The following is a 22,209-nucleotide window of genomic DNA, read 5'->3' on the forward strand; positions in this document are numbered from 1 at the left end:
ACTAATAATTTATAAAAGCAGAGAGGGAGAAAGAGATTTCCTCTCTCCCGTGTGTGCAGAAATTATCTGAGGGGCTGTAAACCTTGGGGGAAATGGCCCCAGCTGTACCCATGAAAAGGGTCTGGAGAGAGATTTCAGGGAAGCTGTGAGCAAATTGTAGAAAGTGTAATTCTAGGAGCATTTTCTTTTTGATTTTCTTTCTTTCTAATTATATTTGAGTGCCAACGTCCTTACTTCATTAGTACCTAAGATTGCTTGTTTAAGCAAGTTCACTGATGCACACACAGCCGGCCTTGCATGGCGTATTTATAGTCCACAGATCGGTTCATTGAGCATCATCATTATCTGCTGAATCCAGGACTGTCGGATTTCTCCAGTTCCCATTCCTATGACGTCAAGCATGTAGCCGGTGGCCGCACTGGATCAGCAGCAGGGACTGCACCCCTCCACACACACACACACACACACACACACACACACACACTACCCCCTGCCTCCCTCGGGTGGACCAGCAGCCCCTATCACTACTGCGAGCTGCAATCTGACCTCCTTATCAACTAGGATAAGCAGCGGCGCAAAGAACCGAGTCCAACTCCATCAGTGCGGACAGCGCTGGTGCTGATGCGGCGGACGGGGCTCCTCTGGCCGGCCGTCCTGCGAGTCCCTGCGCTGCCCGGGAGGAAGGAGGCGGAGGGGATGCGCCCGCTCACAGCTTAGTTTTTTGGGGGGAGATTTGGAGGTGACATTGCGCCTGTGCGTCCGCAGCCAGCCAGCCAGCAGGAAGATGGCGGACTGCGCAGTCGAGACCGCCGCAAAGACACGGCCAGGTAAGCGAGCATCGCAGCCAGACCCGCCGGAGACAGCGGCTCTCCCGGGGGCATCGCTGCTCGGGTCCCGTCCCGCCGAGGGGCTGGCCCACCAGGAGGGGTCTGTACCCCCGTGTGACTGGTGCCGCTGTGGACCTGTGCAGGAATGCGCGTCCGCAGGTGCGACGGGTCTGTTCAAATATGAATAATCCTAACAGTAAAACATGGATGTTTTAAAGCCCAGTCCTGCACAGATGCGGCAACTGCATCACTGTGATGGTGCTGCTATTGTTTTTATAGTTTGAAAGGGAAAATGAAACGGATCATTTGAATCAAACAGACGGGAAAAGCAAGACTCGTCAACAACACACCCCTGTCCCGGTGCCGGGGTTTTAAAGGGGTTTTAAAGGGCCACATATTGAGGATTTCATCGCAATCCGCGGTGTTTCACAATGGCTGACATGCGCGCAAACCCGCGGAATTAAGGTGACATCAGGTTTTAATTTCAGAAGCAACAACTGCGTATGAATGTGGATACTTTGTGCTTTCATTGTTAATACACAGACTGTGCAGGCACAATGACATTGATGTGTTGTTGTGGCCGGTAAATGAGTTTATTTCCACTCGAAGGCATACCGAGATTTGTTGCACATGAATGCACTTGCTTTGTGTTTGTGTTCAGCATTTGAAAACGTATTTTTATATTTGTTTTACCACTAAAACAAAATCACAATAACAGATTCCTTACAACCGCATGCAAATAAGGACAGTAGGTGCAACCACAACTGTCATTCATGAATCATGTAGCATCCGAGGACGAGGACTGATGAGGGGACTCTTGTCTCCTGTCAGCTGAACTTGGGAAATCTGTGTCTGGTTTGGTGCGCTGCTAGAGGATACCAATCGTGGAAATAAACCAACAAACATTAATCATTAAATACTCTTGTATGAAGGGAGCAATGATGGGCTTTGTGAAGAATCTGAGATTTTCCATTTCTTTATGTCTTGCTATCCATCTGTCTATCTGCGCTCCCTGCCCAGGCTCCAGTGTGTGGAGGGTTAAGGGGTGCAGGGGTCCTGGAGGGGTTAGGAGCCTTTTGTCTCAGAGGGCTACAGTTGTGAGTTTATTCGTCTCTCTGTTGACTTAGGTTGGCCTCTCTGAAAGGTGCCGGGCAATGTGACATGATTGTAACGGGCGTAGCGTGCCGTGGCATGAGAAGAACCCTGGCCTGCCGCAGGAAAGCCGCGGCGCAGTGGAGGGGTCCTCCTGGTCTCGGTGGTGAGCTCTGGTCGACCCCCCTGCGTGGGGTTTCCTGGCCCCTGGGAACCCCAGAGCTGCAGGTCCTCATTGTGTCCCCATCCGAGCTCTGAAACATTTCCGCGATGCAGTAACCTGCTGCATTAGAGCTATTCAATTGTTTACATCTCTGCATGTGTTTTGATTGTAGTCCTGTTATCTTTTAATATATTTGTTTTATAGAAGCTCCAGCTGTGGCAGAGCTGACAACACTTTTAAGTCAGAGGTGTTCACTCCTGGTCCTGGAGAGCCCCTATCCATCAGGTTTAAGAGGTCACCCTCGTATCACCAATTTATTAACACCTGCAAGTATTTAATTCTGATCAATGAAGCAGGTGGTAAATTCAGCCCTTTAGTAACCATTGGAGCAATTATCTGAATACCTGCAGCTTCCTGGGGGAAGAATCCCCTTGGCTGACTTGCTTAATTTAATAATAATGCACATGTGTTCCTAGTATTTAGAAGTTGTTGATTTAGGGTGACCTATAAGATGGATTGGGGCTCTCCAGGACCAGGGTTTTAACACCCCTGGGGTTTAAAGAATCCTGTTGGGCAAATGTGTTTGTTCAGTCAAGGTTAAATCTCGGAGGGCAGGTCTACTGTGTCCACCCTTTTTCATCAAGGTGAAACTTGCATGTCAATCCTCTATCCACCCCTTAAACTCAACCAGAGACACGGTGTACAGTGATGCAGCTAGGCATGGCTTTGGGTTTGTGTATCTTGTCCTTGTGGGAGCACACAACATGCCCTATTGGAAGATTGGCCATAGAGGTCAAGGGGGTCTGACAGGGGCTGTGTCAAGCTCCCCCACGCCACCCACACACAGACGCATTACTAGTGAAGTCTCTGGACCCTGTCAGAGGTATCTTTCCAGCCCCTCTTCCTGCTGTAACAGCTGATGGCTCCAGTAGGAGGCCCGTGGCCCTCAGATATTTTCAGGGAGGCAGCCCACCTGGTGCAGTAGGGCTGTGCGGCCAGGCCTTCACACAGAGAAGCACTCGGGGGTTTATGGAGCGTATGTAACGTCTTGCATAACTGTTAATGATCAGCTTGTTTTCTGACCTTATGTTCATAATTATTGTTATTTATGTATTAGTTGTGTTGCCATTGGAATGATTGATTTGAAAGCATTTTAACCCTTGCTTGTGGGAGAGATTATGTATTTATTTATTGTAGTTTTCAGTTAAAAAAGCAAATGATCCTGTTCGGTCCTGTTTTCTTCCCCTGTTGTGGATATCATTATGGGTTCGTCTCATTGACTAGCCGGCAGTGCTGTTTAGCTAATGGCCAAACAAGTGCCTTCGCTGAGTGCCATTCACTGGTTTATTGGAGTCTGGCCCCTGTGCGGAGTGAGGGGGACAATAAAGTATTCATCCTGCACAGATGAGCAGGAAATGCTTCTTTTGATCCTTTTGGAGCTGCCAGAAGTGCGCTCCTTCACTACTGCTTTCAGACAGGGCTCTCTTCCTGCTGCGGTGCGGTGTGGGGCTGGCTGTGAGACGGGGCCTGAGTGTCTGAATCGTTTTTGCACGGTGGCGTCTCTCAGGTCTGTTGGAGTGTCCCTCCCAGCTGTGCACGGTTTGTTAAGGGCAGTGATGGCGCAGACAGACAGTATTTATGTGCGAACCAGTGCTTTTGTCAGGTTAATGCATATTGATTTTCAAATATTTGTTGATCGAGCTTAAATGCCTAAGTGATTGTTCTTATTTTATTTCTTGTCTCGTTGCCCTAAGGCTCACTCTGTCCCACTGGCGCAGTTGTCACAGTGGTGCCCTGTGTAGACAGATATGGGAGCCTAATAGGCGCGTTTATACTGCGATTTCTGATGCTGATCAAATGCATCGGTAGCATTTGATCCTGGCAGTGTAAACGCTCGATGGGCTCTAGTCCAAGCATGCACAGCGGTGGCGTTTGTACCGATGCATTTGATCCATATCAGAAATGGCAGTGTAAAAGTGCCTTTGTTTTGATTAAGTCTCTTGACAGTAGACGACTCTGGTATCCTGAATGTTTTTTGGGATGCACAAACTGGTATGGATCAAGCATCGAAATGTCTGTTTTTAATTGTACCATTCGTAATCGCTGTTACATCTGAGGCATTTCTGTTTGTCGTGACTTGAAGTTAGAACATACATGGATCTTTCTGGCTATAGTGATTTAGAGGGAACCACCCCCCACCCCAAAAAAAAACCTGTAGATGTTATTCATTTAACAAATTACATTTCTATTTACTTCCTTGTGTAGCTCATATGTGTCGTGTTACAGTGCTGTCTCAGATCTCCCAGTCACTAAGCTGAGGGTCACGTCTTTTTCACCGAATAACAGCCCACAACATTAAACAATGAATATTTTCAATTTCACAAAATAACTTTAATGTTTTAAAATGCATTCACCTCAGAATATGGTGTTCCTCACACTAGTCCATGAAAATCGTCCTTCGGTTGATTAGAGTCCTGAAATTGCCCAGTGGCCAAACAGCTGGGCATTTTGAAATTGCAGTGTGGATGTGTACCTGTCCCTGCAATCTCCCCGTGTGTCATTTCCGTTACCCGAGACTGTGTAGAAATGCTGTTTATTTCAGTCTTTTATTGTTGTCTCTAAGTGCTATGAAAAAAAGTACATGTCTTGAAAATGCATGACCAAGGAAAATGTATTGCATTTCCCCCCTTCCCCCCCACTCCCTTCAAGCAATCAATAACAGTGTTTTATGCTTAATCTGGGAGCATTCGGCACAGACTACAGTGTGTGCAGGACAGAGCACGACGAATATTGCGGAGGGGATTTTCTGTTACCCAGAGGTAGGTGGCTGCAGTTCATTAGACATATCTGAGGGTGGTGGTATGCTCTAGTTAGTTGTAGTTGCACGGTTGCGACTGAAATGAGTGCATCTCTGTCTGTGTCTCTGTTGAGAAATATGCTGAGCAGGTTTGGCAGTTCTGTGGGCAGGAACCTCTTTCTGCAGGACTGCGGAACGAGAGCAGGAGGCGTTGTTGGGCTGCGGGTGAACGGGAACGCCCGGGGATCCCCGCGCAGCCTCCCCCCCCAGCCCAGCGTTGGGAGTGGTGAGAGATGCCCCAGGCCTGGCAAAGAGAATCGCTAGCATGAGCAAAATCCATCCCGGCGACTGGTGCGTTTGGTTCTCTACTGTGACCTCACACCCTGCAGCCCCAGTTCTGTGTCCAGCGATTTATCTACCTGCTGGTCCACGGAGTTTGTGATGGGACCAGAGACTGACCGTCTGTCCCACTTATGAGTCATCCAGGTGATGAGTTGCCGTAAGACACTTGTGTGTGTTACTGCTATGTAAACTAGTCTAGACAGAAGAGCTTGCTGGGGTTGGCCATTGCATGTTCTTGTTTATATATGTGTGCATTGAAAAAAATATATATATAATATCTAGGCCTCCTGATTTTCTGTGTGAGGAGTAATCACAGAGATAACTGCTTAACAGACCTGACTCACCCTGACATCAGAGGCTTTGAGTGTCGCTCCATAAAGAGAGCCTGCTTCATCCTCCTCCTCCTCCTCTTTTTTGTCTTTTCAACTATGCAGCTTGGCACAGTGCCGCCCCACCCATGGCACTTCAGAGAGCTTGATGATCAGGCCTGGCTTTTCAGTTCTGTTTTATCTCCAGGCAGCAGTTCCCCTAGTTGTGTGCTGGCAGGAGAGACGAAACGCTGTAAACCTGCTTCCCACTAATGGCTCGCAGTAGCCGTCTTCCTTTTGTTGCACATACTTGCACTCTTGAACCCCTCCACCCCCGCCCCCCCCCCCCCACATTGCTGAGCATTTAAAGCTGCCAACTGCTCAGCATCAGCTTCTCGTAACTCTCCTCTGGGACATATTTGATATTTATAGGGTGATTTTTGTTTCCTGTAGCTAATGGAGATGCTGGGGCACCATTCTGTCATGTCGCTCTCAGACAGTGAGGCCCAGATTGTGAGTGATGTTGATGATGATGAGATTGTTTTATTTGCTCAGTCCTGTTGCTCCACCCACACACTGTGAGTCAGGCCTGTACTGCACCCTCATTCACTTGGCTGCTTGGACTGACCTGTGTGGTCAGGGAACGAGCCACTGCTGGACTTCATTCTCTCGTAAAATAAATACAATAGATAGATAGATAGCAGGGTTGAGGGTCAATCCCACTTTTTCCATCCCAATTCCCTTTCTTAGTGCCATTACCAATTCCATTTCTCTTAGCCACTGACATAATAGGCTCTGCTGTAATGCGAATTGAATCGAAAGAGGAATTACAAACAGAATTGTATCTGAAAAACTGGAATTGACCCCAAACCTGACAGATGGATAAAATAAGAACGTAAAAGTCTGTATCTGTTTTGAGGCCACAAGCGCAATGCCTTGTTCAGCAGTGGGACAGTGGCACTGTTCCACTGTTCTTCCGCAGTGGGTGACTTGTGTCGCTGTTGTTGTTGCTGATTGGCAGAATCGCAGAATCGCAAGCAGGTGGGTCTGCCTAGAAGTAAGAAAGGCATTGAATTATTGACCAGTTGTGCTCACAGGACACAGTCACACACGCACCTAGGAAGAAAGAAAGAAAAGGAGATGAATATTTCACAGAAAATATTAATATTTCACAGCACAGGTGCAACTATATGTGTGTGTGGTGGGTTGGGGGATACAGTGGTTCTCAAAAGTATTCACCTCCTTTGGACATTTCTAAATATCATTGTATTACAACATGAAATCCGAATGGATTTAATCAGGAGTTTTTGCCGCTGATCAACACAGAAAATGTCAAAGTGAAAAATATAATCTGCAAATTGTTCTAAATTATTTACCGATACAAAACAGAAAATAATTGAATGCATAAGTAATCACCCCCTTTAGTCAATATTTGGTAGAGGCACCTTTGGCAGCAATTACAGCCATGAGTCTGTAGATAAGTCTCTACCAGCTTTGCACATCTGGACACAGCAATTTTTGCCCATTCTTCTTTGCAAAATTGATCAAGCTCCATCAAGTTGGATGGGGACCTTTGGTGAACAGCAAGTCAACTCTTTCCACATATTCTCAATAGGATTGAGGTCCAGGCTTTGACTGGGCCACTCCAGGACATTGCCATTTCTGTTGTAAAGCCACTCCAGTGTGGTTTTGGCTGTATGTTTGGTATCATTGTCCTGCTGGAAGATGAATCTTCTCCCAAGTCCCAAGTCTCCTGCAGACTTCAGCAGGTTTCCTTCCAGGATTTTTCTGAACTTTGCTGCATCCATTTTGCCCTCTATGTTTACAAGGTTCACGGTAGGGATGGTGTTCTCAGGATAATGTGTGGTGTTAGGCTTGCGCCAAACATAGCACTTAGCGTTGAGGCCAAAAGCTCTATTTTGGTCTCATCAGATCATAGAATCTTCCGCCACTTGGTCTCAGAGTCTCCCACATGCCTTCTGGCAAACTCAGCCAAGATTTGATTTTGTTTTGCCACTCTCCTATAAAGGCCACTCTTGTGAAGCACCCAGGCTATTGTTGCAGTATGCACAACACTGTCAACACTGTAACTCCTTTAGAGTTGCCATAGGCCTCTTGGTGGCCTCCCTGACTAGTGCCCTTCTCGCCCGGATACTCAGGTTTTGAGGACGGCCTGATCTAGGCAGATTCACAGTTGTGCTGTATTTTCTCCATTTCTTAATACTGGACTTTACTGTTTACCAGGGGATATTCAATGCCTTGGAAATGTTCTTATATCCCACCCCTGATTGGTGCTTTTGAAGAATCGTATTCTGGATAAGCATTGACTGTTCCCTCGTCTTCATGATTTAGTTTTTGTTAGGAATTGTACTAACCAACTGTGGGACCTCCCAGAGACAGGTGCATTTAACCTGAAATGAGGTGGACTCCATTCAACTAATTACGTGACTTCTAAAGACAATTGGTTTCACCACAGCACAGTCAGGTGTGTCATAACAAAGGGGTTGATGTTTTATGCATTCAATTATTTTCTGTTTTGTATTTGTAATTAATTTAGAACAATTTGCAGATTTTATTGTTCACTTTGACATTATGGACATTTTCAGTGGCAAAAACACCCGATGAAATCCATTCTGATTTCATGTTGTAACACAATGGAATGTGGATAAGTCCAGGGGGGGTGAATACTTTTGAGAGCCACTGTACCTCTGTTTCCTGACAACGGGCCTGGCTCTTCTGTGATGGACTCCTGTGGGTGGAGTTCATTTTCATCTCCTCACTGCAAAGTAAAATCTTGTATTATTTTGGTTCTGTGTTAGCAGGGCTGGCCAGTCTAACCTGTTCTCGGAATGAGAGAGGGAGGGAGGCAGAGAGGGAGAGGGAGGGAGGGAGGGAGGAAGGAGTGGGGTACAACCCTAAATCATCCCTCAGCAATCATTACAGTACACCTGGAGCACAAAGAGAGTCTGACGCACTGTGTGTATGTGTGTGTGATGCTTTGGTTTTGTGTTCTCACCAGCATTGCATTGATGGTATCAAGTTGTGGTGCTATGTCGGAGATGTTTAGTGTCAGGTACTGAGCTTTTATAAACCTTTCTGAGTGACACAGCATGGGGGAAAGAAATTGAGCATCACATGGCAAAATCACCAATGAACTCTGAACTTGTGTGGCATTTTACATTGTCAGAGTTTGTTGAACAGTGGTGATTGTGCTGTGGGGATGATTCGGACGAGGAGCTGGTGTCCACTGTGCTTCCATCCCACTTCCTCGTGCCCCTGCTACCTCTCTGAGCAGCCTGAGGTGCGAGGACGTGGCAGTGGCTGTGACAGGACGGGGAACCAGCAACAGCAGGTCTGCAGATGTGCTTCCTGTTGTTTAGTAATCTGAAATCATGAGCTGCTCAGGGAGGAGCAGCCCTGCCCCGCAGTGTAATTCTCTGAATTTATTGGAGAGAGCTGACTCCCTAATCCGCCTGCCGGACACGCACTCTCCTGATTAGCAGACACGGGCAACAACGGTGCGCTGATTAAAGATTGCGGTGCTCGCTGAGCGGTCGTTAAACCAGAAGGGGGAAAAAAAACTATTTCAGCCCCAGTTGCTGTCACCTGGCCGATCTCCTTCTGTTTAAGGGCTGAACACAACAGTCGACAAGGCTGACATAAGACAACCATCGTTGGTCCAGTTGGCCAGAACGAACAGACTGGATGAAGCTAGGGGTTGGGGTCCACTGGTGTACAGTATAAAATGAATTATCTTCTCCATTTGAACGGAGATCTGAAGTCTAGTTTGCAGTGGACAAATCCGCTCTGAGGTACAAGGCCTGGTAAACGGGGCTTAATGGCTGGTTTGCTTTAATCTGTGTGTGCCAGCTGTTTTTACTCAGGGTGGCCTGTGCCTGTGTTGTGCTGTGCGACTAGGGGTGGGCAGTCTGTGATCGAGCAGTATGGGCTGGGTAGTGCCCGCCCAGGATAAACTGGCCAGTCACCTGTCCAGATCAAAGGGAGTGGGTTGTTCCTGTCCTACAGGGCATGTTCACTCAGTTCCTCTTGTATTATAGCTATCCTGGTTGAAAACTAATGCCACCCCTCCTCCAGACAATGGTCTCATCCGCACTAGTGTGCCGAAACGTGTTCTGCATACTTGCGCTCCTGCTCTGCTGCACTTGCTGGCGATTGTGTATGGTGGTTTGCTGTGAGGTTGCTGCCTGTGTCACAGGGGACAGAGGGTGATGCCAGGCTGCAGTGAGCAGTGCTGATGCTCTGGTCTCTGTGTTGCTGCTCAGGAAGATGTGGCTGTGTCTTTTCCTCCCTGTCCGGGCGGCTTATGTGTTGCTCTGTCTCTCGATTCAATTTATAAAGCTGTATTGGCATGACTAAGGAACATCAGGGTTGCCAATGTAGTGATGCACAGCTCTGGTGCTCAGGAACAGGGCGATGGGGAACAATTTCAATACAGACAGTTTACATAAAGGTGTTGTACACACAGAATACATAGTGTCACGGACCCAGAGTGCTTCGTCTGTCCCTCTCTCTGAGGAAGTGCGCACAATCTCTGCTGTCTGTCCGTCCTCTCTCAGCACCTGTGTCTTCTTTAAGGTTTGTCTGTCCCTGTGCAGCTCAGAAAAGTCCATTTTTTCTCTCTCTCTCTCTCTCTCTCTCTCTATCTCTCTTACTCACTCTCTGTGAAGCTTAATTAGCTCTGTCTCTCTGTGCTTGTCTGTATGTGTGAAGTGCAGTGGAGTGCAATCCTCTGGTCTGTCTCTCTGTGCAGGAGCATCCATGGCCCCAGCGCGGGTGGAAGACAGGAGGATCCAGACCAATGGCCACGCCTCGCCCGTCCGGCTGCCCCCCGCCCCCAGCAGCCCTGCAGGTAAACAAAGTAAGTCCAGCTCACTGCCTGCTGCATGCTCTGAGTACGGGGAGGGGGGCAGTGTGTATCTCTGTCCATCTCTCTGGATGTCTCCGCTAATTCATGTATTCACGCAGCAGCCTGTAGTCCCTTCAGCCTGTAGGTAGTAGTAAGGTGCTGTGAGTCCAGATTGTGTTTCCCTTGCAGATGTGGACGGGTGTTTGAAGACAGACGACAGAATGCGGCTGGCCAAGGAGAGGAGAGAGGAGCGGGAGAGGAGTCTGGGTGAGTTTACATCTGGGAATTAAAAAAAAAACTGAAAAAAACAACAAAAAATTAAATCTAGTCCAACGTTTGTTAATATAATGGCAGGCCTCCCTACTTCCTTTAGGCACGTCACCCTCAATCAGCTTTTCCAGCAGTAAAGGGAATAATTAATTTCAACAAGTTCTCCTTAGTTTATAATCGCAGCCCGAGATGCCCGAAATGTTCTCTCTCTGAAGTAAAGCGGTGTTGTCAGAGCCGTTCAGTCTGACACGCAGCAAAGCAGAAATGAGTTTCCGGGACACCGTACCAGAGCCGACTTGCTTGTGGTTTATTTTTGTATGTTTTTTTTGCTGCGGTCCCCTGGGACTCTTTGCTGTCGTTTATTTCACCACCAATTACTGGATCTGAGTCCTGCTTTCATGCCGTAACAGCCCGTTTACAAACACGCTGTTAAACGGTTACTTCTTGACACAGGCACTTCCTGAACTCCCTGCGCGCTGCTCTTTAATGCCTGTCACTGTGGAATTAAACCTCGCGATTTTATTCCAGTCAGACGTTTCTCTGAATTATCATCACCACTGGAGCCGGGAAGCCTAGGGGATCGCCACACCGCTGTGGGAAGGTATTACAATCTGTACAGAGAAGACCACCAAACGTGTAAAACACACAATCAGTCCAACTGCATGTCTTACCTGTGCAGATGTTACCCAGAGTCACCCAGGTTAGCAAACACTGGCCCAGTCAGGAGCACAGAGCATTGTGAGGCTGCGTGAAAGAATAAAGCAAACGAAGTCGTACAGTGGCTTGAGCGGCTGTGTAGCGGGACCCTGTCTCTGATTCCCCACAGTGATGCGGGAGCAGGCGATCCGGGAGAAGGAGCGGCGCGCGCGGCTGCAGTACGAGCGGCAGGTGGAGGAGCGCTGGCGGCGGCTGGAGGAGCAGCGGCAGCGGGAGGAGCTGCGCCGCACAGCCGTGGAGGAGAAGAGACGCCAGAGACTGGAGGAGGAGAAGGTCAGAGCAGCTTTGTGTGTGTCCCTGTGTCCCTCTGTGTGTCTGTTTGTGTCTCAGTGCCACTTTTATTTATTTATCCCCCTGTGTCCTCTATCCCTCCTCCTGGCTCCCTATGTAATATGTATTAGCCTCGACACAGGGGTAGACAGCCCGGGCTCTTGCGCTCCACAGCAGGCCGCAGCACCAGCTTATATATAGCCATGCTCATGGTTTTCAGCACTGGGGTCAAGTAAGGGGACAGCGAAGTCATTGAAATCCTGAAGGATCGAAGGCTTACAGTTTCACAGACTGGTAGAGAGCCCCGGCGGCCTACTACTGCTGAGGATCTGCCTCTAACCTCCTCTCCCCTCTCCCGGTCTCCTTGTGGGTATTAGCTGAGGGCAGATCAGAGCAGAGCCAAGGGGCCCTGGGAGACTGAGCTCATAGTACTGGAGGCAGCTATAGTCCAGTCCAGTCCAGTCCATTGAGTGCAATCCAGTTCAAACCAGTCCATTGAGTCCAGTCCAGTTCAGTCCTAGCCATTGCATCACTTAATTATTGGCAAGTTGTGATATACATTTCTACTCCAGCAGCTCTCAGACTATCAGGGAAGGCCAATCCTTTGGTGAATGCTTGTGCTCCAACAACAGGGCAGTTGTCTTCCAAAAAGACCTAAAACATAAATAAATATATACACTTAATAGTAATACTGATATTAATAATGAAACAACACAGGGGGCTGTTCCTTTCAGTTTTCAGTGTCGTGCCTCAGTGGCTCTGAGCTGTTCGGTGTGGATGCGTCAGGCCGGATCTGTGCCGTTGTCCAGCTCAGTACGAGCCACGCTCCTCTCCAGTGAGGGGACTTGGGCAGCTCATGAGGACCCAGCAATAAGCGCAGGGGCCCTTTTGTCACCGTGCGTCACTTCCGCCAATGCTGTAACCCAGTCCTGCGTGGAGGACGGGCAGCCGCCCGCGCAGCTGTGTTTTCAGGGATTCTGTATTTCCGTGTTATGTGCCCCCCCCCTGCACCATCCTCCCTGCAGTGATGAGAGTGTCCCCCTCCCCCCTAGACCCCACTGAGCTCCTGCTTGTTTTGACATTTCAGCTGCATTTTTATCTTTTTCCGTTTGTATTACTCTTTGTGAGAAATGGTTTTAGCGACCGCAGCATTCAGTTCAATTATGCGATGCGTAAATCTTTTCTTCCTCTCGGTTTTCCCCAGCCTTTGTCATACTTGATTTGATTTGGGTGTTGACCCAATTGATCGCAGGCAGCTGAAGAGGTAGCTATTGCTTTGTGATGCCAGACCCTGCCTCTCTCCTCCCTGCTATAATGAGCAGCTCCACGCCCCAGCCCGCGGGGTCCTCTCTCAGGGGGGGCTCACCTTTGTTTAGATACTGGTGCATCTCTGCTGAAGCAGCTACATGCTTAATGAGAGGGGGTGTCTGCACCGACCTGCTGCCTGGGACCTGTTGTTGCAGAATTCACCACTGAGCCCCCCATCCCCCCTCTCAGACCCCCGATTGGAATCTTCCTCAGCAGCAGCACTGACGGACTATGACATCATTCAGGGGCTGGCCTTAACTCTTTCCTGCCTGCTTTATCAGCTGCTAGTGCTCTCTCAGTGACTGTTACATTTTTGTTATAATCGCTGTGAAACCCCAATATCCACTGTCCCCCCACTTCACTGTATGTAAGTGTGAAGTAACAAAGCGATGGAGAGAAAATGCAGTAATTAAATGAGATAGAAGACTGTTAAAACTGATTGGGACTTTTTATTGCCGACCTTCTGTTTGCATTCACCACAGATCTGTATACACTTTTGTTTTGTAGTTAATTTCTGACATTTTCAGAAATATCTGGATTGCAGGCCAGGGATGTTTATGTCAGCAAAATGAACATTAAGTTAAGCAAAGGAGGAAGAGGTCTATATATGTGTGTGTGTGTATATATAGATATATAGATAGCTATAGATGGATAGATATAGATATATATATATATACTTAATGTGCATTTAAAAGCCTTAAGTGATTGTAAACCACTCAGGTTTTGTTCTGTCTGCCTTGATCAGTGCCTCTCTTCCCACTGTCTGTTGTTGCACTCTGTCATCGCCTGCCCTTCCCTGGGAGGCTGGGTAGCGAGGGGTTAATGCTAGCGGAGCGCTCTTCCCAGACAGATTTAGTCACAGTGAGCCACAGTGACAGCCACACCGGTGAAGGCAGATGCTCGCCAGCCCAGTGATGCAGCCCGTGTCATTTACATAGCGGTGCAAGTGTGTGTGTGTGTGTGAGTGTGTGTGAGCGAGTGTGTGAGCGAGTGTGTGCGTGCTTGTCTGCCTGGCTGCTGGAGTGACGGTGCGTCTGCAGAGGAGAGGGGGGCTGAGCCGTGTGCCAGGGCTGGGTGTGCTGATTGCAGAGCTCTGCCTGCCGGTGCTGTTGGGTAGGGCTTCCCAGCAGAGCGAGAGAGCCACTGCTTGCTCACCTGCCAGCTACCTCTCTCCCTGCCCGGCGCTTTCACAAGGCTATTTATTATTACTCCTTTCCATCATTGTCGGAGTCATCCTCTTAGTCTTCTGCACTACGGACCTGAGACAGAGAAAAAAGACAGAGAGGAGGGGAGCAACTAAACAGAAAAAACAAAAGAAAAGGAAAAAGGAGAATTATAAAGTGAAGAAGGGGGAGCGTGTGAGAAAAACCACCAAATGCAGCAGCCCGCTTCCGCCCCCAAGGGCCGCAGCGATGGCTCAGTCAGAGAATGTCTGTTCTTCCCTGTGTTCGAACGCAACGAGCAGGAGCGGCTGGAGGCCCTGATGCGCAGGTCTCTGGAGCGCAGTCTGCAGCTGGAGCAGAGGCCCAAGCGCTGGACCTGGGGCGGGGCCACGGGGACCGGTCCGGCAGCCAGAGAGGGTGAGTGTGCCGGCCGGGGCTGGGAGGGAGGGATGGAGTGACTGTGCAGGGATAGGAGAAGGGAGAGAGCTATCCAGGGCTGCTGTACGAACGGAGAGAGTGTGTGAGAAGGAGGGAGGGAGGGAGGGAGGGATGGAGTCGAGCTCGTTGTCTGCAATGCAGAGCTCTCTGGGCGAGTCTTGCTGTTTAAAAAAAACAAAAACACAATCTGCCTTCTGCTGTGGAGATGCTGTCCGGCGCCGGGCTGTGTACCGCCTGCCTGCTGCGGCAGTGACTGTATTGTTGTGTCCGCCACAGCCTTTGCCATTATTCCTGACTCGTAACATCTGCAGAATGGCCGCTCCAGCCAGATCATTACTTCACTCCGTAATGATCCTCAGCCCTGAGCTACAGGAGGCGGCTCATCAAGGTTACAGATGACGCCGGGATATAAACCTTGTCTGCTTCCCGGTAGAGGAGCCCGGTGCTGACTTGTATAGAACGAAAGGACAAGGCTGAGGGAGTGCGGTGCTCTTGTTTCTGCGCCATCGGGGTTAATGTTGCCCAAGGGGGTGGGGGGGAGTGTGGTGAGGCGAGAAAAAAGGTTTCATTACATTAAAAATAACAGATTTTATATATCCTGCGTGTTAGATTTTCTCTTTTTCTGCTTGTGTAGAAGGGAATTGTTAATGAGCACCACCCAGACTCCTGCTGCATTAATAAATAAATAAATTATTTAAACTGCTGATTCCGCAGCTCAAATCTGTCTCTTTTGTGGGAAACAGTGAGGGAATCAGGGGAGCGTCTCCCAAAATCTGTGTTGCGTTGGGAGTTACAATCAGCTGAAAATGTACTGCGTAGAGCTGCTCCACGCACCAGCTCAAACAGGTGCCGTGCTGAAATGGTAGGTTTACTGTGGGTGGGGATTATTATTATTATTGTTATTAGTGTAGAGGTGAGAACATGCAGTCTTCTTCCTTTGCAAGATGCTTGTTTATTTATCAGATATAATCAATAGTGTTTTATATATAATTGATCAAAAACGCAATTGAAACTATGCGGAAATCTTCATAATAATAATGATAAAATTGACTAATAATTTCAATAATAATAAACCATACTAATGCCCCGTATTTACTTTTCCATCTTCGCTTCTACTACCACCTATAATGATGCACGGTTCTCCAACCCTGGGTAACCATAACTCGCTACGACAGTCACCAGCTCCTTTGTGCCAGATGGATTCAGTTTAGTACAATAATTCTGTGCCATACACTCTATTGCTCAAATAATGCTTTTGCAATGTGAAATGAGCCACAGTCAAATTCACTACATATTCCCTGAACGGCTTGGTGTGTGTGTACTCATACGATCGCAGTTGTAGTTGCACAATTATAGTGTAGTACAGTGCAACACAATACAGTACATGAAAGTACAGTACAATATAGTGTATCGCAGTACAATACAGTGCATTATAGTGCAATACAGTGTATTACAGCACAGTGTACACACCGTAAAGTGTAAAAAGTAGCACAGACACTATCCTACCTGCTTACACTGTCACACACTAGATATTGTTTGGTTGTGTATGACGCTTTTTAGTCCTGCATGGCATTGTTTCCTCCAGTAAGACATGGTCACATATGACCCTTTTGTTTGTCTTGTACCACACTGTGTCTTTTCTTGTTGGTCTCATATGATCTAAAAACATTTTAGTACCATTAGATGCAAAAGAAAGGGGGGGCGCATTATGATTTTTTGTTTCATGTTGTAAATCTGTAGCTCTCTTGCATTTGTTGGCAGTGTGTAACAGGTAAGCGCGCGTGCGAGAGTGGCCTGGGTGACAGTGGGCGCTGCCAGCCTGTTTGTCTGGCTCTTTCTGGACCACGAGGGTCCTGGTGCAAATAACCGGCTCTTTTCCCCCTCAGTGCAGGTGTTCCTGTGTCCGTCTGTCCCCCTCAACATCCCGCCCCTGTGTGGTAACATTGTGCTCTCTTTGCTTTGCTCCCCCCGGCACACAGGTGACTGTGAAAATGCCCCGCCCCTTCCTGTAGGTTTACCCAGCGCCTCCGCCCCTCCTCCTGAGCTCGCTGCCCCCTCTCCTGCGGTGCCCTCCGAGCCCTTCAATGGTACTTTGGATGCCGTTCTGTGTGTTCTTCACGTAGCCACTCCGCCAGCCACTCGCCCTCTGTCCCCTCACCTCATCACCCCTCTCATCTCTATGGGAACCGCCTCCCCCAGTCCGCCGGGCTCACGCGTGTCTGTGTCCGCTCTGCGCAGCTCGGCTCCAGCTGCAGACACCCAGTGTGAGAGAGTGAGAGTGTGCATGCGTCTCCAGTCTGTAGTGATGTGCAACAGTGCTGCACAGCTCACACAGCCCCCCCAGCACACCCCACCCCCCCACACACTCATCTGCTCTGTCATGTTTTTTAAAAGGAGGATTTGAGAGGATGGAAGAGAGTGCTTAGATGTTTTTGTTTGTTTGTTTTTTAAAATCAACCTTCATCTTCATTACCCTTCATGCCGAGTCCAGACAAAATTAACGTTAGGATTCTATATGAATTTCTTCTTCTTCTTCTTCTTCTTCTTCTTCTTCTTCTTCGCTACAGTTATATCTGGGAGAGATTGGCTACTTTCCAGATCTGTTTTTTAGTGAGAAACAGGATCTTTGACTTTGCTCTGCTTGTGCAGCTTACAGGATATGGTCACTTCCAATAGAAACGTTACCTCCCTGGAGCTACTCGGACACCTGAACACATCTTTATGTATAAAAAAGAGATGGTACCCAGTTAGTCCTGGTGTCACTGAGGAGGAGGCAGATGACCGGCCCGTTGTGGACAGTGTGCAGTGTCACTCCGGTGTCACATCCCAGGAATAAAGTGTGTGTATGTGTGAGGCAGTGCACACAGTGCTAAGAACAAAGTGGGGGCCAGGAGTCCGAGGAGATGCTGCTGCTGCCGGCGCCGTCTCCTCTCCCCTGTCTGGCGCCGCAGATCCAGGTCCCAGTCAGACCTGAGGTGCTGTTCTCTGTCTCGGAGTGACCGGAGGAAAGGAAATGGCTGCCACAGCCACGTCTCTGTTAAGCACCAGAGCCAGTCTTTGCTTGGGTCTCTGTTCACACTGTGCTTCCGCTAGGCTGGACTCTTCCCCCTCCCCAGTGATGCCGCGGTGCCGGGGCAATCTTTGTGCATCGGTGCTGCTGGCCACTACCCCAGGGCTGGGCTCAGAGCAGCACGGGCCCAGGCAGCACAGGCCGGGATCCTAGCAGCACTCTCTGCAAACGGCAACACCCTGGTGCTCATTAGAGTGTTATTGATCGGGAGGCAGACCTGCTATTTTAACAGCTGGGCAGTTTGGCTTTAATTGGGACCTCGGCAGGAGCCCAGCTTTGTCTGATCTGATTTTATTTTCAGATCTTCTGCCCCGAGGAACAATTAGCAGGGAATGTAGTTTATTTTTATTTTTTGTTAGTTTATTTAATAATAATAATAATAATAAAAAAAAACATTTCTGTTTGATTTCTTAGTCCTGTATCTTGTCTATATATACTCTTTCTCTCTCTCTATGGTTTAATTTTGTCTGGCCTTCACCCCCCTTCCCTTTCCCTTCCCTGAATGTAAACTATCCCTCATACATCTCTCTGCAGCGACTGACACACTGTCAGCCTCCACCATGAGCCTGCCCCCCCATGCGGAGTCGCCCATCAACAAGCGCCTGTCATCCTCCTCCGCGACAATTACCCACACGGCAGAGCGAGGCAAGTGAGCGGTCCGCTGGGTGTGCGTCTGTCCGTCTGTCCCTCTGTGGCTGTGCGCACCTGCCTGCCTGCCTGCCTGTCTGTCCGTCTGTCTGTCAGTGTCTCTGCCTGTCTGTCTGTCTGTGGTGGTGTTGGTCTGAGTGTCCATCTGCCTGCCTGCCCCTCAGCGGTGCTGTTCCTTCAGCGTTGTGCGATTGTGGCGGTACTCTGTGTGCGCGTGCGTGCAGGCTGGTTTTGTTTTATTTAATTTATTTTAAATGTTATTCTACAGGAATGTGCATTTGTGTTTCGCCGGCTGCACAGGTGCCTCAGCTGTGGTCGCAGGAATCTTCTGTAATTCGGTCTCTGTGTGTTATCGTCCTTTGTGTCCACCAGCAGGACACCGGATTAATGGCGTACTTGTTGCAACCCCATGTGTGGCGTGGGTGTACCACTCACTGACACCGAGACCGCAAGCAGGGAGAGGGGTGGCTCTGCGGGGGTGCAGCGGGGAGGACGCATGATATTTATTATCCCCGTGGATATTTTCAAAGCTGCTGTCCCACGCCTGCATCCCTGGCACAAGTCCCAGCCTCAGTGCCACCACTTTCAAACTGATTTGTGATCTGGTTTAGTGATTTCATGTAAAAACCTGTTGCCTTTCTGTTTAGTTTTTTAAAAAGCCCAAAACTAACAAACAAACAAAAATGGTGGTAAGGCCGAGTGAAGACTGACGACAATCAAGACAGATTTGTTTTGCTTTTCGATCTGGAGGCTGTATTGTGTTGTGTTGATTTATTTAGACCGGGTGGAGCCGGACTGGGGTGCGTCAGACAACAGTGTTTCTCAATGGACAGGATAATGACCGTTGCCATAATGATGCCTGGTTAGGGTCAGGGTCAGTGCAGCCAGTGTTGTCAACCACCCAGTGTAGTGCGGGTCTCCCCTGCTGCCCTCCATCCTATCGCCTCACTCTGCCTCCCTTCATCAGTCTGTCTCCCCACATCGCTCATTTAATTTTGTCATTCTTCATTTTCCACATCCTCACGATTTATGTTGCATTTGTTTGTTTTTGTTTTTGCCATTCCCTCCATTCTGCCCTTCGTCCCTCCCTCCCTCCCTCTCAGCTCGCCGGCTGCACCTCAGCCCCCTGGAGAATCTGCTAGTCAGTCGGCTGCTCACCCCCACCCACTCTTCCCTCGCTCGCTGCCGGAGTGAGGCTCACCTCGGCCAGCCTTGCCGCCTTGGGCCCCCAGGTAACACAGCCACAGCTGGATACATCTGGACACCGCAGCCTGGGTGGGCAGGGCCGGTGGGTGTTGTAAAGATAGATATCGATTGCATCCCTTCAGCTGAAATTTACATCATCACCTTGTGTTGGCTGCACCCATCACACCAAGGACTTTTTTGGGAGGCTAAATTTTCTAGTTTGGATCCCCTCTGACCATCTCTGCTTGCTGTATTTTGTTGTATAGCTGGGAGGGCTATCCTGACCGAAAATGCCAAGATTTTGACAATTTAGCTGATTATAGTGGGTGTTTGGCTACAAATAGAAAGCAAATCTGTAGGTAGAAATTGAACTTGTTATGGCTCATGGAACTGTGTTATATATATGTTTCTCGTTAATGCCTGTCTCCCAGGCGTCTGACTGGATGCCCAGTTGCTCAGTACAGAGCTCTGTGTTGCTTTGGTGTGTTGAGTGGGGCATCTCATGTATTGGGCCCTGTGGGGGGGGGGCAACAAAACTGAGATACCGGGCAAGCTTTGATGCAGGATTGAGTAGAAGAGCGCAGTGGGAAGGAGGCATCTGGGTGGGTTTGCGAGGTCCCTGAAGAAATGCAAAGTTCAGTAACTGTTTCCATTTACTCCATCTGACGTGAGGATGTCAGCAGGGGTGCCGAGGGGGGCACTGCACTGGGAAGATGTTTCTCTGAGATGTGGGAGTTTCAAGATGTAACCATTATTTTGTTGTATTCCTTTTTTTTTTTTTTTTTTTCATTCTTTCCTTTAACCCCTCTTCTTCCCCCCACCCCCTGCTCCCTGCACTGCGGTGCGTTCTCACTGTGCAGTGTCTCATGTCTGCCCTCGTTTAGCCCCCCCCAGCCCACACAGGTCCCCGTACCGCGGCTCTCCGGGCAGGGCCGAGCGCAGGAAGACGTCCGCTGGCTCCCCGGGCTCCTCCGAGGACTCTGCCGGCACCCCCCCGCCCCCAGACACCCCCAAGGTCAGCCTGCCTGCAAGCTTCACCCCCATGTTCTCACACTCTCACACTGTCACACGCACACCTTCACTCTCACTCTGACTGTTATTCCTACTCTGACTCACACGCTATGGCTCAGGCTGGCATTTCTGCTGTTTGCCACCAGAGATCCAGTCTAGGCCTGTTTGTCTTCAGTGCAATATTTTCAGTACAGTAATCGGTAAACAAACGCAGATATAAATGAACCAACGACACACAGCATGAATTAAGCACTGCCCTACTGTATTAGTGTATGACATATGAACTGCTGTTGTTTTTATCATTTGTATATTCGGAAACCATTTTATGTGCAGTTGCAGTCATGGTCAGAGTAGTGTATCACCGGGTTGCTTTCCTCAGACTCCCCCCCCTCTCTGGGGCTCTGTCAGGGGACGGCTACAGGCTACAGTCTTGCTGAGGGTCCCATTTGTTTCAACCTCAACCCTCAAATCAAGCGTCAGTGTGTTCGTAAATACTAAAAAGCCCCGTGTGAAATCCAGTCCCGTCCGCCAGCGCTCACAGCTTCGTCCTGCAGCTCACGGCTTCTGCAAGATGTAGCGGGATAAAGAGGAAAGAAAGGGAGAGGGGCGGAGGGGCGGAGGGGCGGAGGGGAGGGGAGGGGGGGGCTGCACTTCCCAGACGGAGCTGCCACTGGAAGCAAGGGGAGATTGCTAGGCAACGGAGTGGAATGTGCCAGCTCTGGGACCAGCGTGACAACTGAGCCGCAAGCGGGGGGGAATGAAGCCAGAAAAACAACAACAACAAAAAAAACGTCCCCCACTCTGGGGCCGGAGATGCTCGGAAATGCCAAACACAAAAGACCATAATTTTAAAAGAAATAGTATTGTTCCTGCCCTAGATGCATGTAACCGACTGCCATAGGCAAAGACCAGCAGGGCTTCTCTTCTGTGTGAGTGTGTGAGTGTGAGTGTGAGTGTGTGTGTGTGAGAGAGAGTGAGTGAGTGCATGTGTGAGTGTGAGTGTGTGTGAGAGTGAGTGTGTGTGAGAGTGTGAGTGTGTGTGAGAGAGAGTGTGAGTGTGTGTGAGAGAGTGAGTGCATGTGTGAGTGTGTGAGAGAGTGTAAGTGTGAGAGAGAGGTGTGAGTGTGTGAGAGAGAGTGTGAGTGTGTGTGAGAGAGTGAGTGTGAGAGAGAGTGAGTGCATGTGTGAGTGTGTGAGAGAGTGAGTGTGTGTGAGAGTGTGAGTGAGTGAGTGCATGTGTGAGAGTGTGTGAGAGTGTGTGTGAGTGTGTGTGTGAGTGTGTGAGAGAGAGTGAGTGCATGTGTGAGAGTGAGTGTGTGTGAGAGTGTGAGTGTGTGTGAGAGTGTGAGTGTGTGTGAGAGAGTGAGTGCATGTGTGAGTGTGTGAGAGAGAGTGTGAGTGTGTGTGAGAGAGTGAGTGTGAGAGAGAGTGAGTGCATGTGTGAGTGTGTGAGAGAGTGAGTGTGTGTGAGAGTGTGAGTGAGTGAGTGCATGTGTGAGAGTGTGTGAGAGTGTGAGTGCATGTGTGAGAATGTGTGTGAGTGTGTGTGAGAATGTGTGTGAGTGTGTGTGTGAGTGTGTGAGAGAGAGTGAGTGCATGTGTGAGTGTGAGTGTGTGTGAGAGTGAGTGTGTGTGAGTGTGTGTGAGAGAGAGTGTGAGTGTGTGTGAGAGAGTGAGTGCATGTGTGAGTGTGTGAGAGAGAGGTGTGAGTGTGTGAGAGAGAGTGTGAGTGT

At 49.1% G+C, this 22,209-nt stretch overlaps 1 protein-coding gene across 1 annotated transcript in view; it reads left to right on the forward strand.

The window, feature by feature from the left end:
* The first annotated feature begins 449 nt into the window (after nucleotides 1–449).
* The window catches only part of LOC136746503 (MAP7 domain-containing protein 2), a 30,557-nt gene continuing 8,797 nt past the window's right edge, over nucleotides 450–22,209 (forward strand). Inside the window, exons 1-8 of the mRNA XM_066699040.1 lie at nucleotides 450–827; nucleotides 10,301–10,408; nucleotides 10,586–10,663; nucleotides 11,493–11,656; nucleotides 14,427–14,541; nucleotides 16,542–16,649; nucleotides 18,167–18,277; nucleotides 20,350–20,480. Of these exons, the coding sequence (XP_066555137.1) occupies nucleotides 785–827; nucleotides 10,301–10,408; nucleotides 10,586–10,663; nucleotides 11,493–11,656; nucleotides 14,427–14,541; nucleotides 16,542–16,649; nucleotides 18,167–18,277; nucleotides 20,350–20,480 (858 nt within the window). The 5' untranslated portion in view covers nucleotides 450–784. The remainder of the gene's footprint in view (nucleotides 828–10,300; nucleotides 10,409–10,585; nucleotides 10,664–11,492; nucleotides 11,657–14,426; nucleotides 14,542–16,541; nucleotides 16,650–18,166; nucleotides 18,278–20,349; nucleotides 20,481–22,209) is intronic.

Source organism: Amia ocellicauda, chromosome 3, assembly GCF_036373705.1.
Source record: "Amia ocellicauda isolate fAmiCal2 chromosome 3, fAmiCal2.hap1, whole genome shotgun sequence".
In the NCBI taxonomy this organism is placed as follows: Eukaryota; Metazoa; Chordata; class Actinopteri; order Amiiformes; family Amiidae; genus Amia; species Amia ocellicauda.